Raw genomic sequence first — 25,862 nt, forward strand, 5'->3', positions numbered from 1 at the left:
GTTAAGGACAGATAATGAAGTTGTATACCCAGAAGAAGCTTATGGAGTATCTAGTGGGTGTGGGCTTGGGGTGGGAAGGAATGGAAAGATGGGGTTTAGTGAAAACCTTTTGCATTGGCTACAGATCTGCAGGTACATCCTACAATTTCTCCAGCTTTGCACCTCTGTGTTGAAGTGCTGAGAAGAAGAGAGATGTTCATAGTTCACAGACTGTGGTTCTGCCCTTCTCTCAGACAGGGACAGGGCAGTGGCTGTGCTGGGCAGGACTGGGTCCTCAGGTGTCCTTTGGTTCCAGGAAATGGCTTCTAATCTCTTCTGCTTTTAGCATGTGGAGTAGTGGAGAGCAAATTCAGATCTGTGGCCTGGGATTTTATGTTTCCTCAGAATTCCCTGCCTCTGGCAGAAAAAAAATAATGAGATCAGTTGCTTTAGAGAGCTCCAGTGGGCTAGGAGGAGGGGTGGTGTGTGCTTAGAGGTAGTGGAAAAGGAAGCTTAACCAGTTGGAAGCTTAACCAGTTGTCAATAGATTCCAGAGCTTGGCGATCATGTGTGAGTAGAACTATGTTCTGTGGGGTTGAGTCACTGATTTTTTAGGAAGTAGATAGCCAGACTTTCTTGTGAGACACCTTTGGGTAGACTCAAACTGCTAACCTTTTGGTTGGCAACATATTAACCATTTGTACCACCCAAGTACTCCTGACAGGCTCAGAGGAAGCACTTGCTGTCTTGAGGCAGCCCCTTTTCCATTTCATTCGGTCCCCAATCCTTACTGTGCTTAAGGATGTCAAAGAACCTCAGGGATTACATTGCATTTTTAACCAATTTATAGAGAAGTAAACCGAGGCATGGAGCTTTAGATCCTTATCCAACGTGGCAGTCATTTCTCATGTTTAGCTACTGGGGCAAGGGTAGGCTTTCCCCTTTTCTTTACATTTTGTCCCTGACTCCCGAGGGCTGGTAAATCCTTTAATCTAGCCTTCATCTTTTTGGCTGTTCATTTTTATTCCTCTCATCAAACAGTGCCCCTTGTTGTGTCCAGTCCCTAACACTTCAGCCCCTTAGGCCTGGGGACTGGGTGAGAAAGTGGGCTAGAAGGGAGCCCTCCCACCCCAACCCTCAGCAGTGGTACCCAGCAGGAGCTTTTGGAATCTACAGCAACTTCCAGGGGTTGGATATAGGGTTTGAGTTTTTTTCCCCTTCTTCATTTTGGTGAAATGAAGGCTGGCTCCTTGATAACTTTCACTGATGTATTTTTGTTCCTCCTAGAACAAAAAACTGTGATTTTCCAAGGGCTTCAGGCCTGCTGGAAGGGCTGAGATTGTCTAGAGAATGGGAGGCAAGGCCCTCAGAGTCTCTGGTCTGTTCTTGTTCTGAGACTGGACTAGAGAAGGGGACTGGTGGTGTTTACATTGTCCCTGCTGCCCTGGAAGCCAGGCCTTGTATCTTCTCAGCAGCCGCTTCGTTCTGGTCATCCTGAGCACTCCACCGTTCCCAGGGATAAACCTTTTCTGGAGTCAGACCTCATCTTCTGTATTCTCACAGCTGGTGGTGGTTCAGCCACCAAAAGTGTCCTGAGACACTTTTGAAAAGTTCGAAGTAGCAGAGACAGACACCCAAAGGACCTTTCATAGGGCAAGCTTGGAAACAGGTGAAATACTTTGTTGCCCAGCCACCCTGTCCAGCACACCTTTCCTCTGAACTCTGAAAGCTGAGAATAGACACAGTCAGCTCGGGAGATAGATGTCCTGCCCTTTGCTGCCTGGGCAGTTGTGGTGGGGTAGAAGGCATTGGGCAAAGTCTTTGTCCTTGACTCTGCTTAATGGTCATATTGATAATACCTCGCCTTTTCTGACATAAAGTCTAGTGGCAGGTCCCAAGGGAGACAGTGTATCAGAAGGTTGCTTTGCATGCTGAGAAATTCTGGAAGCCTCAGCTGCTGCCACCAGCTGCCTGCTTACCCTGCCTTGTCTTGTCCCTTCCCTGTTCCTTTTCTTCTTCACCATGCAGAGCTTTCCCTGCTTTTCCCTTAATGGATGCTGGGTCCTTCCCCACTCCCTCCAGGCTGCCTGCTCTCATGGGCTGTCTCCATGCCCACTTCTTGAACCAAGAGCAGGGATGAAGGGTGGGGAGGGGTACCAGCAGAGAGCCCACATGCCTGGAATGATTATCAAGGTCAGCCTGTGCCTGGTACACAGAAGGGACAAAAGACAGCTACGCTCTGGTCTCCATTCCAGGCTGACTTGCCTGGTCTCCCCACCTTGCCCCTTGTCACCTCACTATGGCCTGTCATGGGGTAGTGGTTGCAGAGGGACCCATCATCTGTCTCAGTGTCCACATTAGCATATCCATCCATCCCCCTGGGATCTGAGCATGATGGGTTGGAAAAGTGTTAACCAGAGCACAGAGAGGGAGGGGAAAAGGTAGTGTTCCCAGCAATTGTTTCTGGAAAGAGGTCAAATCAGTTGGAACCTTCTCTGAAGCCAGTCCTGTTGTTGGGGGAGGGGTAGAATACTGATGTTCTTGTGCCTTCTCTTCTAAAAAAAACCCTACTGGCACCCATCTTCATCCACAAGGTTCTGCAGGTCCAGAAAGCACAGGTTTTGTCTTCTTGGTCTCTGAGGATGAGGAGACCCTTGCTGGCCGTCTCTTCCCCCCAACCCCCATAGACCTGGCGCTCTCTCTCTCAGCCTCTCTGTGCTGCCTTCCTGCCTGGAGCTGAGGATGAGGTTGCCATGGAAACCTGAAGCGCAGCGAGCAGGGGAAGGGGAAGGCAGGGCTGTCTCACCAGTGCTGGGGGCTGTGGGGAGGCGACCAGGCTGACCCAGCAGGAGCAACGCGCCTGTGCTCATGCCCACCTGCCCTCCTTGTGCTTGGGTTGGGGCTTAAGGGGTGGGGGTAGTGGCTCTGGAGCTCCTCTTTTAATCTGATGCAGAATTAAAATCTTTCCTCCTGGATTAAGCCAACATTAATTTAGGCGGTAGGAGCCCCTCAATCATTCTGATGGGATTAGTGTTCCCACTGTGGGGGCTGGGATTGGGGGCGAGGGAGGGAGGTAGTAGTGGTTTCTTCAGTTTGGCTGTAAAAGAGAACAAGGTGTCTACCACCTCTAGCCAGAGGCAGTGGTGTTATTAGGTGGGTGTGGACCTCATTAGGTGACACCAGAACAACTGTCTGCATTTTTTTGCTTGTGCATTGTTTCAGCAGAAATGTATTGTTTTCTTAAAAGAAAAATATCCTTGTACATTCATCATAGTAAAAAGGCAAATACACATGCATATCCTTGTAGTTGACTATTTCAACAAATTTCTTTTGTAAGCCTGGTGCCTACATATATCAATATACCTAAACCAAAACCATTGCCCTCTAGTCTGTTCCAACTCACATGACCCTAAGGGGCATAGAAGAACTGTCTCCGAGGGTTTCCAAGGCAATACATTTTTATGAAAGCCGACTCCTCACCCTGGCCGGTGGATGTGAACTGTTGATCTTTTGGGTTAGCAGTGGAATGCTATAACCATGGCACCACTAAGTCTCCTTTACACAAGACGGAAGCTCTGCTGATTTGCTTTTCGAATCCTCTAATGTGCTTGGGTCAGAGTTACCATCTAGTTACTATGATACAGTTGCACATTTCAACTGGTGTTTTCATAGTTGCTGATTTTGTCAGATTCTTCTAGTGTTTCAGTGATAATGTTGTGGTAATTAGTTATTTGCAAACCTATCTCAAGAACAACTTTTTTGAGAGTGAAGTGATAATTAAAGGAAAGGAAGGAGCAAGACAAAGGCTTCTGCTCACTTGCTAATAATGTTGTAATTCAATGCAGAAAGAGTTTACAAAACAATTTTGTTGTTAGCATCCATATAATCTAAGACATATTGCATTTTGGCAATTTACAATTCTATTTATTGCACATTGTCTGATTTAAATTGGTGATAGACAGGAGTAAGGATTCTGTGGTCTGGTATGGGAGGGCCAAGCTGGGGGATGACACCAACCTTAGTGACACCCCTCTCCCGGGCACCTGCTGAGTATGGGAGGGTCTCCTGAGACCTGTTTTGAAGGCTTTTTTGGGCGCAGCGTGTGGGTGCAGCAGGTGTGTGAGGGTGGTCCGTGTGGAATGCGCTGGCCACGGTGTCTAGGAGACGCATCGCTGCAGCGGGTCTGTCTGCACATTCATCTGTGCATTCTTCACCATGTGTGAGGGAACGAGTGTGTGGGAGCTGCCGAGTGGGTGGGGCCGGGCAGGCTGATGTGTCCTTGGGCCTCTGGAGCTGGCTCTCCATTTTAACCTTGTACCTTTGGACAAATGAAAAACTCCAGAGTTTGCAGACTAGCTCACACAGACATCAGCTTGCGCAGCCTGCCTCTACCTTTCTGCCCATACTAACCTGCAGAGTTGACCCTTGGAGCTCAAGCCTTGAGCTGTCCTAGAGGTATTCCCCTCCATCCCCTCTCAGGACCTAATTTCTGCTTTCTGCCATGTGAGTCTCTGCTGGTAGTTGCACCTTCATCAGCCCCCTTCCCCCATGATGCCCACTACCAAGAGGGATAGAGACTATTAAAGCCCTCCCTTCTAGAACCTCAAGGCCAGCCAGTTCTGCCAGAGATCTCACTTCAGTCCCTACTGCTGGTCTGTTCCTAAAGAGTAGATTCTCAGCTGATCTCCCTTTCCAATGAATCGCTCCAGACGTATTTTTAATTTTTTAAAAATTTTATTATTTTGCGTGTGTACAGTCAAATCGGATCTGACTGGTACAGGAGGATGATTGTCCCTCCTGCTCCAGCAGAGCATCTGTTGGATTCGAACCTCATACCTCTGGGATTGCAGTGCAGCTTCTTGCCACTAGGCCACCAGAGCTCCCTGTTCCAGACATTTTTAATTTTTTTTTTTTTTTACTCAGACATTTGGAAACATTTTATTGTTCTAAATATCTATATAAAACAAACAAAAATGCTTCTAGAACCATTTATTTTTCAGAGATTTTTTTATTAAAATTTTTATTTGAGTGAAAGTTTGCAGAGTAGAGTGGCTTTTCATGTAATTGTTTTCAAACTTTGTTGTTGTTTTTTAATTTTTTACTGTGATTTTAATGAAAGTTTACTGAGAACTTGGGATTTCCATTCATTGTTGCACCTTTTCCTGGCAACTCCCCCACTTCCCTTTTCTCTTTAAAAAAAAATTAATTGTTGCACTGTTTAGAACACATTTTGTTCTATACATTAGTTACAATGCTCGCAATGTAGTCACACTTTTCCCACTTCTTCCTGATGATTCTCACGTCCACTAATCTTTTATCTTCCCCCTCCCTACCTTCAGGGCTTTAACTAGGAGGAAATGCTGCTCTCTTGACCTTATAAGGTTGGTTATTCTACTGGAGTGAATGCCTTCCTCCTGTTATTGTTCACCTTATCAGAGTGTTGTTTGAAAGTTGCCTTAGGGAGGTAATTTTATTCCAAGGTTTAAGAGTGAGTCAGAGCCATCTTCTGGGGGCTCCACCAGTCTTTCTTTTTCTTAATGGTTTGACCTCACCACATCCAGAATCTTCTACTGTGATCATTTTTAGAGTGTGCTCAGGAATTTTGAATGGCGCTGTTCAGCTGTGGGTGGCCCCCATCTGCATGGAAGTGAGCCAGGCCTGGTGACAGGACCCACAGCCTCAGCCCTGCATTCATCCCTAGGTTCTTCTATTGCCAGCTGCCAGCACCTGTGTTTGCTTTTCTGTTTCCTCCTCCCTCTGGTGTGGAGCTGTGTGTCTGGGCCGACTGAGGATTCAGGACCCTGGAATCCTCTGGGCTCAGGACAGTGAAACCAGCCCAGAAGGGAAACAGATTTCTTGTGGTCTCCCAGCAAGCCGGTGTCAGAGCCTCTGTGCACCTTCGAGCCACTCCTCCCCCCTTGGTTCAGTTCTCCAAATCCAAACCCCAAGTCCTGCCCCTGCTGAGTGGTAGCCCGAGGCCGAGGGGAGGGGGGAAGTTGTGTTCAGCAGGTAGGGTGATGAGGTGACTGGAGAACATGCTGGTTGCAGTTGAGGGTGGGGATGGGGGACAGCTCATGTTGGCTAGATAACATGACTTCCAACTGGGCTGGGGTATAGCTGACAGCCTCCCAGGAAGGAGGTGCACCATTTCTTCCCTAAGGGAAGCTAGTCTGCTGTGGTCATAGCTGTGGTGGGGTGTGGTCACCCAGATGGCCTGGCTCCTGTGGGGCGCTGGCCATTTCACATGCAGATACATGCATGCAAACCATGGGGACTCAGGGACCTTTTATGTCTCAGTAGGATATAGGACACCTGAGTTCTAGTCCCAGTCCTGCTTTCATGCCCATTATGATATTCATTTATTCCACAGTTATTTATTGAGCACCATATACAATTCTAGAAAGAAATCAATGAACCAAAGAGACCAGGAAACCCCTCCCCTCATGGAGAAAGAGTGGGAGAGAAGACAATAAAGTCACTGTGATAAATAGTTAATTATGAAGTCTGTTGGGTGATAAGTGCCTGGGGCCAGCGTGGAATTCCTTTGCTGTGTAAAGAGGAGGTGGAACCAGATGGCGCTGGAGGTTCCTGCAGAGTCATTCGATTTGTGGTCACCTTTGCTCTTCTTGTCCACTGCTCGCTCTCTTTCTGGAGAAGACCCTGGTCTGTCTAGGCGCTGGCGAGACTGGCGGCACATTTGAATCTCATCACTTCCTGGCTGTGTGTCTGTTTTGTTGAACTTCTCTGAACCTCAGCTTTCCCACCTGTCAAAGGGGAATGGTGGCAGTACTAACCACACAAGATGGTCGTGAGGATTTGTGAACTTGGGCATATAAATCCCCAGCACAGGATTAGTAACATTCATTGTACTGTTATCTGTCACCTGTGGATCACTCACCATCTCTGGCCTCTCGTCCACACTCCAGTGAAGCCGGACCATACCAGCCATTTGAAATGCTAGTTTGCTGCCCTTTCTCTCCCCACTTCCTTTAGGAAGCCCCCATGTCTCTTTCATGTATTCCTTTTTTTCCCCCCTTAAGGAATAGTAAAGTTACTTTATTAAATCATGCCTCATCAAGTGTGTTAGTGCAAGTACTTTAATCTGTACTCTAGAAATTCTATTGTACTCTTATATCTTTACAAAATAGATGTAAAACAGTTATTTACTTTATCATGTATCCTTCTTGTCTTCCTCTGCTTGGTTGGTTTCTTTACATTTCTGGTCTTCAGTGGAAGCTTTGTCCTGCCTCTCGGCCCATGTCATGCCCAGCCTGACTGTCCCTTCCTGGGTTATCTGGCTCTTTTAACCTCCCGTGAGTCATACTCTAAGCCATGGATGTTTCTAGAACAAGGGTAATCAGGTGTCCTCAGTGTCCTGATCTCCTTCCTTTGTGAAGTACTATTCCCTGGCTGACCAGCCCAGTGGAGGCTGAGAAACTCTTGCCTGCACTTGCCCTGGATGGTAGCCACCCTGGTTCTGCTGCTGATTTGGGGGTTGGGGCTGCCCAGGTTTTGAGGAAGTGGCTGGGTGTGAGCCTGAGGCCTGTGAGAAGCACAGCAATTCTCGATCCTTCCCTGGAGTGACTCCACTCTGCTTTTTTCTGTCCTGCAGACACTACCCCAAGCAGTCCTTCACCATGGTGGCCGACACTCCGGAAAACCTCCGCCTCAAGCAGCAGAGTGAGCTCCAGAGTCAGGTGAGGAACGGGGCTGGCACTGCAGCCTGGTGGGGCGGCTGTTGTAACCCCTGGATTTGGCAAGTTTTCCTTCCCCCTGTGGTTACTCAGCAGGGCCAAGGTGCTGAAATCCTAGCCTCGGTCTTGTCTCCCTGGCCGCTGCCACCCCCCCCGACCCCCCCCCCCCGCCCCCCGCCTCAGCCCCTGCACCTGGTTACATCATGCTTCCTGACCTTAGCAGAGGAATGAGAGTGGGAGGCTACAGAGGCGACTTCAGGTTGGGGCGGTGGGTGTCTGAGGTGGGTGCTTGGTGTTTTTATTCTTGGAGAATTCACGTAGACATCTAAAGCCCACCTCCTCCAGGAGGGTTTTCCTCTCTACCGTCTCTCCACAAAGGAGGGGCTGGGGAAGACTAAGGAACCCTACTTTCTAGTCTCCTGACAGCCTGAGGTTACCCAGCTGTGTCTCTGGCCGTGTCCCAGACCTCTTTCCCCACCGCTGGGCAGAGCAGAGGTGCTTTGTCACAGCTGGACTGCCTTTACTCCTTGAGTCTGCACCCTCTTAGTGGAGATAGGGGCTCCTGCCCCAGGGAGAACTCCTAAAGATTTTTAGGAGACTTTGAGGAATAAGTTCAGGGTTCAGAGCCCTGACACCGGAACGAGTACCCCTGCAGGAGTTGAGGTGAGACTAGGCTTTCGCAGAGATCCCTGAGGGACTTACACGGAGGGCAGAGTGCCTGAGGTCAGGAAATTGTTTCAGAGGATGCCACTGGCCACTGAGAGGGAACTCTGTCCAGATCCCTGCAGGGTGAGGTTCCTGCTGCCTGATCTTGACTTGACCCCCTGTGTCGCCATCTCCCAGTAAGTCTCACTGGGGAGAAACAGCCTTGCTCTGCGTAAGTTTTACATACACGTTCTCTGATTTAAGATTCCCAATCATCTTGTCACAGAAGTACTGTTATTCCCATTATACTGATGAGGAAACTGAGATTAAGAGCTATTAAGTGACTTGCTAAAGATTGTACAGGTAAGAATAATGGAATTAACAAAATAAATCTGAGTACTGAGGGCTTAATGCCCTGTTTACATCTGCTGTGTAACCAACACAGCAGCCTTTGGCAGTATCACCCCCACCTGTGGACAAGGACACAGATGAGGGTGGCACACCTGGCTTTGAATATAAACTTGGATATATGTATTCTTTCTAGTTTTTTTTTTTTACTGAAAACTTTTATTGTAATCAAAAAGTGACATAACTGGGTTGTAATGTCTTTCTAGTTTTCTATCCTATACCCTGTACCTTAATGATAAAACATGATAATCCCTTATGCTTTTGTAGCTTCACAATTGCTTTTAGTAGCGTTGTTTTTACTTGAACCTGTTCTGGAGACGTGGTGTCCCCATTTTATAGATGAGAGAACTGAGGCTGAGAGAGGCTCAGAGTTCTGTCCAGTGACACAGTTAAATAGCCGGCTCCAAGATTTTGGCTCTGAGCTTTTCACCAAGTGTGGTGACCTTGACCATGTACAGCCTGGTTGGACTTGAGGCTCTGCCCCACCCCTGCATGTTCCTCAGTGGTGGGAAGGAAGTGGGAGAAGCTGGTTTCTCCCCCTGTGGCAGCTCACATCTGCCAGCCCAGACCCCACTCCCGCTGTGGCGTGAAAGCTGCAATTAGAGGGGGAAGAGTGTGAATGCCAGACTTCTGCCAAATGAGGAGGACAGAGTGGCCCAGCTGGCGGAGAGAAGGGTCAGACAGCTGGGACTGGTCTACATGCTGCATCTTGTGGGACGCTCATTGAGGGCAGAGGCAGAGTGAGGGGTGTTCATGGCAGACCAGAGTATCATGGGACGGCCTGGCTTCACCCTGTGACTTGAGAGGGGCATTCAGGACCCCAAGTGGTGTGAGCCACAGCAGCAGAAGCTGGAGGACAAAATATGGGGTGGTGGAGGGCAGGGGGAACAGGTGTCTGGTACTTGTAAAGATGTGGGTCGAGGTATGTGGTATAAAAACACACTCCCCACTCTCGAGAGGTGAAATTTAAACCCGGTTTTGGCTGTGATCTTAATTCCCTTAGCCCTTGTCACTCCATAAAAGCGCAACTGCAGGTCTTTTTGCCCTAGAATCTAATTTCTGAGGGGCAGGGCCCATGGGAGGAAGCACCCTTGTTAGCTACCTATACAGGGGAGAGGGGCAGCGATGCCAGACAGAATGTGCCCTTCCAGAGGGAAATCATGGGCCTCACGGTCACTCTTCATTAAGTGCTGTGGAGGGCCAGGCTCAGCACGTATACCTGACTTCATTTAATTCTCACAACCAGCTGATAAAGAAGGGACTCTTCCTATTTTGTCCATTGCACAGGTGAAGAAACAGGTTTAGAGAGGTGGTGCCACTTGCCTAGAGCCCAGTGGCAGGCCATTTTCAAGCCCAGTGTTACTCTTAACAGCTCTGCTGTCTGCTGTGCCATCCAGTCCCACACTCTCAGCCTGCAGGGTACACCAGCATCACCAGCAGGCTAGAGGGGTGGAACTTGCTAGAATGCAGATTTCTAGGTCCTGGCTTCTGATTGGCAGCTCTGAGTAAGGCCCTAGAAGCTGCATTTTAACATACTCCCTGATGATCCTAATGTAGGTTTAGCCCAATGCAAAATTTTGAGATACTTGAGATACTTGATGCTGGGCTGGTGGATGGAGAGGGAGGTAGACAGGAACAGCCAACATGGACTTAGCCTGTTTCTACTCAGAGGGTGTGATCCATGGGAGGTAGGGCCTTGCATAGCCCTCATGTCCTAAAGTGCTAGTCCTGGGGGACTTGGGCCAGTTTAGGGGCCTTTGGCCAGTTAGAGGCAGGCTGGGATGGGCAGGGAGCTGAGGGGAGAAACCCTACCCAGTCTCCCTTCCCAGTTGCAAATGAGGTGACTTGGGCCAAGCTGTATGATCGAGGTCATTTGCCTGCCCTGGCCTGTCCCACCCACCAGCATGTCAGTTGGTTTCTTTCCAGGACCCCTTTCTGGGTTGGCCCTGGTGTGTCTCAACTCTTTTCTAGCCTTGGGATGTTGCCTGTGCTATTTCAAATTTTATTCATTTTCCGGTCTCTATATCGGTCCCGAACATGGTACTTTGGGTGTCTGGGACACCTGGAGCCTCCCCTCAGGGGGAAGTAACCACAGAGCCACCCAGAAAAGGCCCTTAGGGTGGCCCTGCCCAGGCCTGGCATAGGCAAGGAAGCTAGCGCTGGGCTCCTGTTACCCCCTGCAGCTCCCCCACCCCAGTGAGGAGAGGCAAGAACTCTGTGGGATGGCCCTGAGCTGGGCGACTCAGAGCTGACCCTCTAGCTGACCCAGGCAGAACTAGGAAGAGTTTCTCTTTCATTTTGCCTCTTGTCTTTTTTTTTTCCTTGTGGTTTGGGTGAAAGTTTATAGGGCAAATTAGTTTTTCATTCGACAATGTATATATGTACTGCCTGTTTTGTGACAGTGGTAGCAGTCCTTTCAGTGTGACTGCACTCTTTCTCATTCCTCTCTGGCTACTGTGATTCTATCAATCCTTTCCTGCCCATTTCTGTCTTCCAAGCTTTGTTTTGGGACAAATGCTGTTCTCTTAGTCACCTATGGTTAAATGTTTTGGTTTTTTGTGTTTTGTTTTGTTTTTTAATTATTTTATTATCTTTGTGTGTGTACCGTCAAATCACATCTGACTGGTACTGGAGGAAATTGAACCTCCTTCTCCAGCAGAGGATCTGGTGGATTCAAACCGCGCACCTCTAGGATTGCAGTGCAGCTTCCTGCCACTAGACCACCAGAGCTCCCAGGTTGAAAGTTTTGGGGAGTATATTCTTCCCTGGTGTGGAATCAAGATGACTTATATATGACCCCCCAGAGGCAGTAAATCACACATTGAGCTGATTGCCCATTTTCTGCAAGAGGTGGATTCAGTCCCAGGGCTGAAGGGTGTCTAAAGGCCAGGTCTTGGGTTTCTCACCAGTTTCTGTTAGAACCAATAAATCTGGTCTTTTCAATTTTTTTCTTTTCTTTTTTCTCCTCCATCCTCTGTCCAGTACTTTTTATTGCGATTGAGATCAGAGCGGTCAGTGGTGTAGCTGAGGGCCCAGGGCCACCTTGTGCTGGCCTGTGGTTGTGTGATTGTTGAGCCTTTGGTTTTCTGCATTGTCATGATGCTGTTCTGGAGGGGGAGGGAAGTGAGGTCAGGCCCACAGGGTGTATTGAACCCACAGCTCCTGTGACATGCAGGAACACGGCAAGTGGGAATGCCTGTGTGAGCCAGCTGGCCTAAAGTTGAATCTGTCACCACTGTGTGGCCTGGGGCAAATGACTTCACTTCTCTGTATCTCCCCTTTTTTCATCTGTAACGTGGTGATCATACCACCTCTCTTAAAAAGTTGGTATGAAAGTGGTAGCATATGTTGGACATTTGGGAGAAGAGTCTTTGGCAAGGAGTCAGCACTCAAATAAATGTTTGCTGTTGTACGGCTGACCACGCCTCCCTGGCAATTCAAATCCATCAGCCTCTCATGCAGTTTAGTCTTGGAAACCCAAAGGAGAGTTACTATGTTGGTTCCAACATGACAGATAGGAGGTTTTTGATGGTCATTGTTATTCTGGAGCATAATTATTTTCTCTTCTGGAAAAAAGAGAAAATGGAGCTTGGTGGGGAATGGATACAGTGACCTTTTTGACTTTCACTTCCAACCCTGGCTTTTTTAATTTATTCTGTTTCACATTTGGGTGGCTGCTGATGTCTGTGTGTCTAGTTTAAAAACACATTTCTTTTTCATTAAGGGAGAGGGGGTAGTTACATAGTATATGGTCCCAGCACATAATAGGCACTCAGCTCACTCATTACCATTGAATTGGAGCCGACTCATAGGTGATCCTCCAGCAGGTTTTCAGAGGCTGTATATTGCAAAGGAGGAGATTGTCCATCTTTCTCTCAGAGTGGCTTCAAACTGCCAGAGAGATGTATTCTTGGAGTTAGCTGTGCAACTCCCTGTGGACTGTGTCACTAGTGATCTAAACCCTATCCTGTCCTATGCCATCCTCATGTCTTGGCACACAAGCCCATTACTGCAGTCACTGTGTCAGTCCACCTTGTTGAGGGTCTTCCCCTCTTTCACTGACTCCACGATGCCCCTTCCCAAGGAATAGCTCTCCTGGCAACATGCCCCAGTATGTGAGACAAAGCTTCACCATCCTTGCTTCCAAGGAGAATTCTGGCTGCATTTTCCCCAAGACATGTCTGTTTGTTCTTTTGACATTCCATGGGATATTCTGTACACTTCTCCAGCACCACAATTCAAAGGTATCAATTCTTCTTCAGTCCTTCTTATTGTCCAGCTCTCAGAAGCATAACAAGTGACTGAAAGACCAAACCCTGAATCAGGCACACCTTAATCTTCAAACTAATATCATTGCTTCTCAGTAATTTGCAAAGTCCCTGATAGTGAACTTGCCCAGTGCATTACAGCTCATCTCTTAAAGCTGGTATCAAGGGTGTTGATTGTGGATCCAAGTAAGATGAAATCATTGACAGCTTCAGTCTTTTCTCCATCTATCATGATGTTGCTTATTGATCCAGTGGTGAGGATTTTTGTCTTCTTTCTTTTTTTTTTTTCGCCCTGTTTTCGTGCCTTTCCTTAAAACAGCCAATCCTGTATTGCCCTGTTTTCGTGCCCTTACTTTGAAGATTTTTGTCTTCTTGATGTTGAGATGCAGTCCATATTGCAGTCCATATTGGAGGTCTTTGGTCCTCTGCAGCAAATGTTTCAGTTTTCCTCGCTTTCAGTGAGCAAGGTTGTGTCATCTGCATAATGCAGGCTATTGATGAGTCTTCTTTCTATGCTGATGTGACCTTCAGCGAGTCCAACTTGTCTAATGATTTACTCAGCATATAGATTGAATATGTGTGGAGAAGGGAGAGTCGGCACTAGTACATGGAAATCATTAGCAACACATTTTGCTTAGTGAATGTTTTTCAAAGCCATGATCTTTTCTTTTATGTTGGATCAGCATAAAGCAGTTATTAAATAACTGTCTCATATGTAATTTGAAATAAATTATATTTATGCTTAATTCCAAATTATGTTGGCTTGCTTATTTGGAGATTATGTGTCCGCATTAATTCATTCATCAGTCATTTTATGTACATGCAGGGGTAAGGAATGAATGGGCAGAATAAACTACATGTAAAATTCAACTCATTGCTGCAAGTCAGAACCAATTCATAGCTGAACCTCCAGCGGAGGCTTTTGGTTTTGTATAGCAAATACGCTTTATTTAGAATGCGTGCTTTGATGAAAGCTGATTGAGGCTCTCCTGGCTGCAGCCTGGAACAAAGACAAGAATAAATAGGGTATTTATCTATTGGTTGGTCGTAATGACAGCAATTTCAAGGGCCTGGGGCCATTTTTCACTATTTCAGCACTCCGTTTTATCTTCTGGGGTGGGACATGAAACCAGGTTTAGGCATAGAACATTAATCAGATTATTTACTATTTGATGAAACATAGGGAGATATTTGGGTAGGTTCAGAAGATCAGCAAAATGGAATGGCTTTGATTTCAACCTTATATTGCTAACTTAAAGTAAAGAGGAAAGAGGGTGAAGATCTTTTAAAAACTATTTCCTACTGAAATGGGACAAAGCCAGGGAAGGGGTGTTAGGTTGAAGGGGGCTCGAATGGACTTGGTTGATATTGAAAGCTAGTTAATAGGAACTTGTCCCATGGTCTGGTTTATTAAGGCTTCAATTCTTGTACAAAGATGACAACCTGGGGTTGTGATGGTTAATGGGGTGCTGATTTCTAGGTTCTGTGAGCCTTCAGCAGAGGCAGGACTAGCCAGGTCTGGCAGGGAGGAAGCGGCTGATAAGGAAGGGTCCAGTGGGTTTTGAGACCATAAATCACACAGGAGCCTGTCTTGAACCACCAGAGAGGCACATGACCTTTGGTTTAACGCACAACAATTGAGTTCCACTTACATATAAAAGTAGAGTGATCTCACGGTTGGCAGTTGCTTGACATATTACAGGGAGGTCTGAGCTGGTTGCTGCGAGTCTGGGGCGAGTCTGGGGCATAATCCTGGCCCACCTTCTAATGACCTTGAGCAGGTTCCTTCCTTCTGTAGAGACCGTATTTATCGTATTCTGATTATCCATCTCAGGCAATGGGGACTGACTCCCACCTGAGTGGTAAGGGATCCCTGACGGAAAGACATGGGGCAGGACCCTCCCACTACTTTGGTTCTATCACCTCTGTCAGCATCAGAAGGCCTCTCAGAGAAACTTCTGGTTTGATGCTCCAGTCAATGCTTGAAAAAAAAATCTTAAAAAAAAAAAAAAAGAAAAAAAAATCTTAAAGATAGTTCCACATTCAGAGCTGAGAGGACTTCTAGGCTTACCCAGGTCCAGAGGAGGAAATTGACTTGCCCCAGGACACACAGCAAAGTAGTGCTGAGCTCAGGCCTCCTCCTTTTCAGCCCCACTCCACCCAGCCTCCAGCGCCAAGAGTGAAATGCATTATCCTTCTCTGTCAGCAAGGGGAGGTGCTTCCTGAGCCTGGGAACCAGCTGATGTCACTGCAGTGTCTCCATGGCAATTATTCTCCAGGATTAGGGGGCCTGACCCTTGTGAAGCTGGGGAGTAGAGGAAGGCGTGGGGACTGGCATCGGCCCAGCACTTGAATGTGGATGAAGCACTTTCTCACTCCCCAAGTGGGGCTTTCTGAGCCCTGCTGTGTGCCCCCTGGTGCATTTGTTGTTCTGGAGTCCTTGTCTATAATCTGTGCTGTGACTCAGTGATAATTCTGATCCCCATTTTAAAGATGTAGAAACTGAGGCTTAGGAGATTAAGTCACTTGCTAAAGATTGCTCAGCAATCTATTTACAGATGAGGAGCGTGGTGCCAGAAGCCTTGGACTCGGGGCTTTTGCATCTGGAACATGGCTTTATTGACTTTGGTGCTGTCTTTTCTCTTAGAAAGTCACCCTCCTGGCCTATGGCTTCCTGGAGAGGCTGATAGGATACTAGGCAGGTTCTTGACGCTGCTTCCCAGAACTTCCTGCAGAGTCTGATAGGATACCATGTAGGTTCTTGGCCCTTGGGTGGATTGCTGCCTGTTCCTACTGTGTTACCGTCTAGCCTTACAGAACCAGTGCATTCAGGCCATAACTCTCTCTCCTCTTTGGGGACTATTAAGGAAGATGCACCTCAGAGATGGGTGAGCTGGGACCTAGAGTGTGAGCAGAGGGCTGTCAGACATGGCCTTGGCTGCATCCAAGTGGAGTCAGGAGCACAGCTCATTGTGTTGGTTGGTTGACTCTGCACCTGGGAACCACCTGGACTGGTCATCCTGGAAACTCCCTCCCAAGGGCCTGGGCCTCCTGTCCTCGACTGACCTGCCTTCCAGAACTGTCCATCTTCTATAGAGGAAATCCAGGCAGCAGCTGGTGAAGCTGGGAACAGCTGGCTGCAGTGGTGGCCAGCAAAGACTCTGAAAACATTTCCCTGTCCCATGAGCATCTCTTGGCCTCTCTTCCGTTCTTCAGAACTCCCGGGGAATGACAAACAGTTTGCCACATTTTAATTCCTTTAGTGTCAGGAAAGTCCTTTCAATGTTTACTTTGAGTCCTTTTAACACTTTGTTTTTCCATGAAATTCTCCTAAGAGGAAAGTAGTGGGTGGAGCTTGCTCTTCCATGAAACTTAGAATCCTGTGCTGAAGAGCTGTCTGTACCCCACCAGCTTCCTCCCCTCTGTAGCCGTGGTCTTAGAAGCCAGCCTGGCAGGCACCAGGAAGCCGCCAGGACTTGTCAAAGGCGCATTGATTGAGCCTTCCTTGTGGCTGTCTCAGCGCCCGCTTTTCTGGATGCCAGCTTTGTCCTTTGGCACAGCTTTCACTTTGCTGGCCTCTCAGAAACTTCTCCTGGCCACAGTGGTTAAGATGAAGGCTGGGAAGTCCTGGGAGCTCTGGGAAGAGGTTTACTATAGCTTTCATGGGCCCTCTGGTCAAGGGTCACACTCGAGGTTTGTATTCTGGTGGTTCTGAGCATTGGCTGCTAAGCTATATGATTTATAATAGGGAACTTTGCTTCTCTGTGCCTCATTTGTTGTATATGTAAAATGGGGCTAACAAGATTTAAACGATTTCATGGCAGTTGGCACTGTGCCTGCCTCTCAGATCTTACTCAGTAAATCTTATTGCTAGTGCTGACTGTTACTGAGTCTGTCCCCAGTTCATGTGACCACCCTGCACAATGAAATCAAAGCACTATCAGTACCACCTCCATGGTTGATGGTCAGTGCGACTGGACTGTGGCCATCTATTGGGGTTTCATTGGCTGGTTTCGGGAGTAGATTATCATGCCTTTTGTCCTAGTCCATCTTTGTGTGGAAGCTCTGCTGAAACCAATTCTGTATGACAGCAACACACAAGTCCCTTTGACAGATGAGTACATGCAGTGTACTGGCTGGAATCAAATCCAGGTCTCCGGCATGGAAGGCTAGAATTCTACCACTGGCCTACCACTGCTGCATTAGTAAATATTAGTGAGCTATTATTATTATTAATCTAATGCTTTTCCCCCCCTTTTCTTTTAATCTAATGCTTTTTTGACTAAGGCGTCTGTATTGAGTTGGGGGGTGGTATTAACCATAAAGGACATTTTTGGTCAGTTCTTGATCCTGGCTTCCTGCTCATATTTCTCAGCTGGTTGCGGCCTCAGAGTGCCAGCGGGCTGAGTCCTTCTGCTCTCCTGGGCCTGACTTGCATTCTACTTTCCTCTTCCTTGTTTTCCAGGTGCGCTACAAGGAAGAATTTGAGAAGAACAAGGGCAAAGGCTTCAGTGTGGTGGCAGACACACCAGAACTTCAGAGAATCAAGAAGACCCAGGACCAGATCAGTAATGTAAGCTCCTGCCCCTAAGATGCCCAGTTGACCTGGCCCTCATTGCTCCTCCCTGTCCTGCCAGCAGGCAGACATGAACAGGGCAGTTCTCTCTTCCCTCTTGACTGACTACTACTTGAGCAGAGAAAAAAGAAGAATTTGGTGCCTGAAGACACCTTTTCTCTGAGCACTCCCTGCCCCTGCCCACAGAGTATGTCCTCTTTGAAGGAACTAAACTTCTGTGGGGGTGTGAAATCCCCCCGCCCCCCCACTCTCTTGAGCTGGTTTTTTCCTGGGATTTGGTGGTTTCCCAGTGCAGACTGGATGTTTCATCTTAGTACAAAGGTCAGGCTGTGTGTGGGGGTGGAGAGGGGCAGCCTCCTCCTTTCTGCCCTGGGTGCTGACATTGCAGTCATTTCCGCCCTCCCTCAGCCTCCTCCCCCACCTTGGCTTGCTCTTCCTTCCTGTGTAAAAAACCCCAGTCTGCCTTGCCCGCTGCCCCTCACCCCAGGCTGGGCTCTCTGCCTGTGATGGTCAGTGAGGCCTGCCCGCAGCGGGGGTGAGAGTGGAGAGTGGGTGTTGTGTCGGAAGTCCACAGCATCATGCACCTTCCACAGTACCTGTGACCAGGGAGCAGACCTCATTTCCTATGTGACAGAACCACAGGCCAGAAGCCTGTGCAGCCTTGGGCTGGGGGTGGGGGTGGGGGGGGCGTGCAGAATGGTCCTGTCAGCCAGGAGCAGAGAGCAGTGTCCTGACACAGGGCTGAAGGCTGAGAGTCAGGGGGTGTCCAGTCCGTGTGGAGGCCTTCCATAGTGAAGGGCTGGGCAGGGAGTTGTCATGTGTGTAATGGGAGGAAATGGGAATTGGCAAGTTGTCCACTGTTAGCTTAAAGACTGGGAGGCTGGGCACGGAGGCTGGGCACGGAGGCTGGGAAGGGTCTCCAAGCCCCATAGCCCTCCTTACAACTCCACCAAGTCTCCTTGCTAAGATCTCCTAGAGAGTGGCCGAGTCCTCCTTCTAGAAGGTGCTTACAGAGGACTTCAAGCAGTGGGTCAAGTAGATTTCTAAAGTACAGAGCAGATAGCAGACTGGCCATGGTTTTGAGACTTTATTTAACCACAGCCTCCAGTAAGGAATACATTTTTCATGGTGACCTGCCAAGAAGGCATGCATTTACTTAGAGGAAAAACACCCAGAAACTAGGATTAGAAGTTTCTGAAAGAGGACTTACTACAGGGAAGGCATTTAGATACTTTTTATCCATTTTTAAAGATGCTGGTTGCAGTCACTAGGTGCATTTCACAATCCATTTGTTGACCTGCAGTGTGAAATCAGTGGCCTGAGGAAGTAGAGAGTCACGCTCTATGAGGAGGACTCTAATCCTGCTGGCCCTGCCCCCAATAAGCCCGTGACAGATGCCTCTTTGTAAATCAGGGCCCACTAATGGCCTAGGAGCTCAGGTGCTGCCATGGCTAAAGCACTCAGCCACTAAACAAAAGGTCAGTGGTTTGAATCCACCAGCTACTCTGAGGAGGGGGAAATGTAATAATTTGCTTCAGTAAAAGATTGACAGCATCAAATGCTGTGGGGCGCTTCCCCTGTCCTGTAGGATGACTAAGGAGTCAGAATTGACGAGAAGACAGTGAATGGGTTTTTGCATGGTGTAACGGAGTGAGTCCCCCCCAAAAAATCACCAAGCCAATTAGCCAAATTAACAGAGTTTATTTCGAGTTCGAACCTGGGCTGCCGCGTGCTGATAAAGCAGCATCCAGCCGAGAGCCCTGAATTGATGTCTGCCCCTCCTTTTATACCTCTGCTATTCCCCTGCCCAACCATACATGCCATGATTGGCCATCCACTGTAGTTGGGGTATTTGTCCACCTTCAATTGGCTAGCCATAGCTCAGGGAAACAGTTTGGAAACCTATTTGAATCTTATCGGTTACTTCAGGTGCAGGAATGTGGAAAAATCCTTTGTGCCCTTACAAAGAAGAAGAATTCCACTTTATGGCAGTTGATCATGGGATTTACCACAGGTGGGGGTTGTTTGTTTGTTTGTTTGTTAAGAAAAACCCCCTCAATGGGGAGCACTGGTGGCCTAGTGGCAAGGAGCTGCAACTACAATCCCAGAGGCGCACGGTTCAAATCCACCAGATCCTCTGCCAGGGAAGGAGGGACAATCTCCTCCTGTACCAGTCAGATCTGATTTGACGGTACACTCACACAAAAATAATAAAATAAAAAAAATTTAAAAAAACCAAACCGAACCACTCAAGCAGGTGGGCTGGGGTTAACTGTACTTTACCAGAAACTGAGTTGCTGATAACTGGTCCTTTCACATGGGTAAAGGCCTGGCTTCATATCCTAATCTTCCCTTCCAGGGTAAAAAAGGGTTGAGTTAAGTTGGAACCATCCCGCTCGGTTGGTTAGCTGACCCTCCAGTGGGTTTTCAGAGACAGTGAATGGCATGGGAAGAGATTGCCCGCCTTCCTCCTGCAGAGCAGTGCCCTGAGAAAGAAAGGTTGCTGTCACGTTGAGTCACTGCCACCCATGTCTGCAAAGGATTTTCAAGGCTGTGACTTTAAGGAAGCAGGTTGACAGTCTTGTCTTACAAGGTGCCTCAGGGTGGGTATGAACTGCCAGCACTCTGATTAGCAGTTACCACCCAGGAGCTCTGAGGGTGAGGATGTTGTTGCTACAACATTGAGTCATAGTGAGTTCAAATCATCATGGCCCTGGGTTCGTCAGACCAAACCCCTTCCTGATTCTGTGCCATCCTACCCTCCTGCTGTGCTCAAACCCATTGTTGCACTCACCAGTCAGTTATCTCACTCAGGTTCTCCTTCCCCCTTTGCAGACCCTCCCCTTTCTGAGTCTGGGACCCAGTCTAAGGACTGACCCTTCCTGATGGATGACATGCCCAAAGTATCAGAGATGAAGTCTCAACATCTTTGTTTTTATTTTAATTTTTTTCCACTTTGAAAGAGATTACTGTTTTGTTAACTGACCAGATTTCAAAAAAACCTATCATGGTTGACCCCTTAGTTCATTCATTCTTCTGATAAGTGTGTTGATCTGGTTTTCCAGGTTGCCAGCATCCCCACCTTCTACAAAATGAGTGGTCTTTTTCTTTATTCCACCTCGTGGAGAAGATAATTTGAAGAGCCGCAAGAAGTTGTTTGCTTCTTTGAAGCGTTTGTCAACAGTATAGATCTCATGAATCATCAGATTCTCCCTGCAGATGATGCCATATTTACCAAGAGATTGTGCAATCAAAGTGTTTTCTGTCAGAGCAATTAGCTTCTTAATGATTTTGCCATAACCATGCTTATAAATCAGTTCATTGACAGACTTCAGGTTTGGGTACCCCCATGCGACATATGGTTCTGCGATCCTTAACGCTGCCCTTGTTTTTAAAGAGCACACCAACTGCACTTCCAACACAGATTTGTTTGTTCTCTTAACAGTGCATGGGAAAGGGCTTACCTTAGGTAATGGGGAAAACTTTGAATGGCTCACAAAGCTGGAATCGAGACTTCCTTGTGAAGACTCTTATATTTTGAGAATTGTCCCAAATTTGTAGACCTGCAACCCCCACCCTCTAGCACAATCATTCATGCTTCCAGTCTGAGTTTTCAAGCTTCCAGAAAAATCCCATCCACACAAAGCCTATTCTACCTGCTATTTCTCCCACAGCCCTTTAGTTAAGGCGGTATTAACTTCTGAGAGCCCTGGTGACAAAGCTCACTGTGGCCACGACATCCACACCCAGGGGAGATAACCTTCTTATCGTTAACCACAGGGCTGCATTTAGCTGATTGTCCTCCTCTGTTCTGAGGAGGAGGGGAGAAAAGTGACTAGAGCCTGGCCCAGAAGCAGCTGTGCAGCTTCAGTTGGGCCCCAGTTGAGGGTGACCACAAGGCTAGAAGACTCAGTTTTGGTTAATGTCATTAGAGTCCCTTAGATGTGGGCCTCTCAACAACTCTGGCAGAATCACCTGGTAGGGGGGGGGTAGGGAGGGAAGGTTATTGAGAATGCATATTCTTAGGTTCCCTCCCCAGCATTAGCATCTCTGGGAGCAAGGCCTAGGAACCAGCATTTCAAACCCACCCTGCATTATAGCCGAGCTCTCACTCCAATCCACAAGTGCTTTGCCAACCCACACATCAGTGCCAGACTGGGCTGTGGCCCAGAAACCCCAGGAGACTTTAGGCCACATTTAGAAGGATTGCTAAATTGTTCCGGCTCCCAGCATTTTTGGGGAAAGATGCTGTTTAAAGCCCCACCTTTTGTTTTGCATCCAAAATGATGTTGCTGTGTATAGCTTGTCATCCACTTCCCAAATTACCCATTGCAGTTGGTTCTGACTCACCGAAAATAGAGTGAGGCTGCCTGCATCAATGGAAGCAGACCGATGGACTGAGCTGCCAGCCTCTCAGTTAGCAGCCCAGAGCTTAATCCACTGTACCACCAGCACCTCCATTTCACAGATTGACACCAACTAACTCCTAGCTGTTTCCAGAGATCAGACCATCTTGCAAAAAGGGAAAGATTGACGTTTGTGGAGGAATACCCCGCAGACTGGAGATTTTACTAGTGGTGGTGATATTGTTACATACTTTTGAGTTGGAAATAGCTCATAACTGACCCTCCAGGAGGTTTTCAGAGGCAGTAATCTCACAGGCGGGAACTCCCCATCTTTCTTCCTTGGGGCTTCTGGTGGAGTGGAATCACATGTCTCTCGAAACCACCAGAGCTCAGTGATGTGAGTGAACTGTGACTCCTGGCAGCCTTATGAGCATATCGAAACCTTGCCCTATCCTGACCACCCTCCAGATCCCCATCATGCTCAAGCCCATTGCTGCGGCCATGATGTCAGTCCATTTCATTGAGCGTCTTCCTCTCTTTTGCTGACTCTCTACGAGTGAGAGCCTTAAAAAACAAATGTCTGATCTTGTTAGGTGGTGTGTTCTTTGAATATGTGTTTTTAGTTCTGTACACAGTTCCAATTTACCAGCTGGTTGGTGGGCCAAAGGTGGGCAGTCCAGGCTCCTCTCATGCAGTTTACTGCCTCTGAAAACCCGCTGGAGTGTCAGCTCTGCGTTGGTTCCAACCTGACAGTACAGAACAACAAGAGGCAAGAGAGCAAGGTGGGAAGACACTGCAAGGACAGGAATCTCAGCTTCTGTCACTCAACTCAGCCTCAGTTTCCCCATCTGCAAAATGAGAGTCAGAGTCATGTCAAATATTCGCCACAAGGTGAATGTTGTCAGTATATTACTTTAAAACCAGACCTTTATTCTTTCCACATCATGACTAAAGAAGGGACATGGAATGAAGTTTGACCATTGCCTGATACAGAAAACATGTGCGAAATTCTGATGAAAGACACTATTGTTCGGTACATGAGTGGTGATTATTTGTGCCTTCCTTAAAACCACTGCTAGCAAGTTGATGGCAGTTCTTAACGATGCTGCCGGGCAGCACTAAAGGGGAGGGCGGTCTAAGGTCTGTGATCTTTGCAGAATCAAATGGCCACATCTTTCTCCTTAGAAGCAGCTGGCAAATTTGAACCACCAAATTTTGGTTAGCAGCTGTGTATCTACTTACTGTGGTGCCACGAGGGCTCCTTGAAAGAGTTGAGAGGCCTGTGCCCAGATGAAAGTTTGTAAGTTGGGCATCTTGATCTTTTCGTCATGAGCTGCAGTGACTGAAGTGGATGAGAAACTTGAGTTGCTGGACTTGGATTAAGGATTCACTGATGAGAAGGATTTCACACTGTCTTCAGGCTGAGGACCTCCCTGCTGTTTACTTACATATTTTAAAGAAATGAAAGGATCTGGGGTGGATTATGTGTTGGGCTAACAAAAAGGTTGGCAAGTGTGACTCTATCAGCTGCTCCTGGGGAGAATGAGGAGGCCGTCTCCTCCTGTCTGTACATATTTGCAGCCTTGTAAATCTGACAGAGAGCAGTGGGTTGGGCTTGGTTTGCCAAAACACAGTTTTAAGGGAAACGTGAGTGCTAGAAATGGAACAACTAGAACACAATTATTGAGAACTTACTATGTCGTAAAAATGGAACTCGGGGAGCTCTGAGGGTATAGTGGCAAGAAGCTGCTCTGTAATCCCGAAGGCATGCGGTTTGAGGCTGCCAACTGCCCCCGCTGGAGATGGATGGGCAATCTCCTCCCATGGCGATTAACTTCCTCCGAAAACCTGCCAGAGGACCAGAGGATCAGCTATGGTTTGGTTCTGGCTCTGTGATACAACCATATATGATAACAACCATATGAAACACAATATACATGAATGATGCACAGTGTATATGAAGTCTGTGTGCAAAACAACATAAAGTAGAAAAAAATCTCTAAAAAAATAACTCATCTTATTATACAATCTCGATTGCAATTATTTGAGAGCCTAATTTGCTATGTAAGCTTTCACTGAAAACATAGTAAAGTATTATTTGAAAAGGGAAGAAAAATACCTGTAGTCTTTAAAGATTTGAAAACCTGACATGCATTGGTAGTTACTTGGGGTGGTGGGTGGCTGGTTACCAGCCTCTGAGCTGCTTTCTGTTACTAGAAACAGAAAACAGTGATGGTTGAACAACATGATAGTTAATGTCACTGAATTGTACCTGTGAAGAATGTCGAAAAGGCAGACAATTTATTACATACAAATATAATCCCTCCATCAGAATGTCATGCCATTGTTGTAAAGCGAAGGCACATTTATCTCTTATTTAGCTGGGGGGAAAAATTGAGCATTTCTACATCATACCAAGTAACACATAAAACCTAGGATAACACTAACAGATAGTAAAAGCAGGAGTGAGATGATAAATACACAGTATGTAGAAAGTAGATATAATGTTTATACTATGTGCTTCCTGGGCATTGAGCTTGGTGATGCCAATTTCACTGCTGGAGTGAGACTGTGAGAAAAATTCTGAATGCTAGTTTTTGCATTTTAACTTTTTTATCAGATTCTCTTTGGATTTCATTTGGTTTGAGAAAACAGATACTGTTTGGTCTTTCATAAAAGCAAATTGGTATAAAATGAAGCTTTGAAAAATGACTAATTAGTCTAGAAACAGAAAACATTGCTGTGTTTCTGTTATGTGCTGTCAAGCCAAAACTGATTCATAGCTGACCCACCAGCAGGATTGCCTGTCTTTCTCCCAAGGAGCAACTAGTGGATTTGGATCTCATGCTTTTGGGTTGGCAGCACAACTCCTTACCACTAGGTCACCAGAGCTCCCTAACATTGTATGTTGTTGTGCCCCTGCGAGTCGAAACTAACCCATAGCTGACCCTCCAGTAGATTTACAGAGGCGATGAATCACATGAGAGGAGATTGCACAGGAGGATTTTTCTTTCTTAAAGCAGCTGATGGATTTGAATTGTGTACCTTTGATTTGGCACAGTTCCTTACCACTAAGCCACCAGATAGTGGGCCCTTCCTATATAGTTAACTTAATGATGAGGTAACCCACTGGGGGATAAAGCTGGAGAATAAGGGGCAGCGATAGACGCCTCGTTACTGAAAGTTCTGAATATAGTAGATAATAGCTAATGTCCCACAGGAAAAGGAAACCGTGAATTTTAAAGATACCTTTTCTATTGGCAGAAATTATTTCTACTTATATCAGAAATAGTTAGCTTATATTTTACAAGTTGAGTCTCTGGCTATGCCAGTGGTTATTTTGTTAGCTTGCAGGGTGGGAGCTCTGGTGGCCTAGTGGCAAGAAGCTGCACTGCAATCCCCGAGGCACATGGTTCAAATCCACCAGATGCTCTGCTGGAGGAGGAGGGGCAATCTCCTCCTGTACCAGTCAGACCCAATCTGGTGGTAAACACACACACACACACACACACACACACACACACACACACACACACACACACACTGTTATTTTGTTAGCCTGCTAACGAAGTAGTTGGCAGTTTGGATCTATTCAGAGGTACCTCAGAAGAAAGGACTGGCCATCTCTGCCTGCAAAACCAGGAGCTGAAAACCCTGTGGAACATAGTTTCACTCTGACACACATGGTTTCCCATGAATCAGAATTGGTAAGACAGCAGCTATTTTTTTCTTCTAAGAGTTAGATTCTATCTGGGCCTGTTGTTATCAGGTGCCCCCTGGATGAATACTTAAGTCAAACAGAGTTATTTCCCCAGAGTCAGATGGCCTGCGAGTAGGCTTGTTAGTCATTCTTTTAGTTTGACTTTGAAAGCATGTCCTATTCTTTATAGTTTTAATACCTAAATATGTATCACTATGCACTGTGGTTTTGTTCTTCCTGATTCTG

The 25,862-nt window shown here is 47.1% G+C and overlaps 1 protein-coding gene across 1 annotated transcript in view; it reads left to right on the forward strand.

Annotated features, from left to right (window-relative positions):
* LASP1 (LIM and SH3 protein 1) overlaps positions 1-25,862 on the forward strand; it is a 46,788-nt gene that overhangs the window by 10,011 nt on the left and 10,915 nt on the right. Inside the window, exons 3-4 of the mRNA XM_006889371.1 lie at positions 7,592-7,676; positions 17,460-17,567. Coding sequence (XP_006889433.1) covers positions 7,592-7,676; positions 17,460-17,567 — 193 coding nt within the window. The remainder of the gene's footprint in view (positions 1-7,591; positions 7,677-17,459; positions 17,568-25,862) is intronic.

The sequence above is a fragment of the Elephantulus edwardii genome, unplaced genomic scaffold (assembly GCF_000299155.1).
Source record: "Elephantulus edwardii isolate Elephantulus edwardi_28Jun2011 unplaced genomic scaffold, EleEdw1.0 scaffold00077, whole genome shotgun sequence".
NCBI classification, from domain to species: Eukaryota; Metazoa; Chordata; class Mammalia; order Macroscelidea; family Macroscelididae; genus Elephantulus; species Elephantulus edwardii.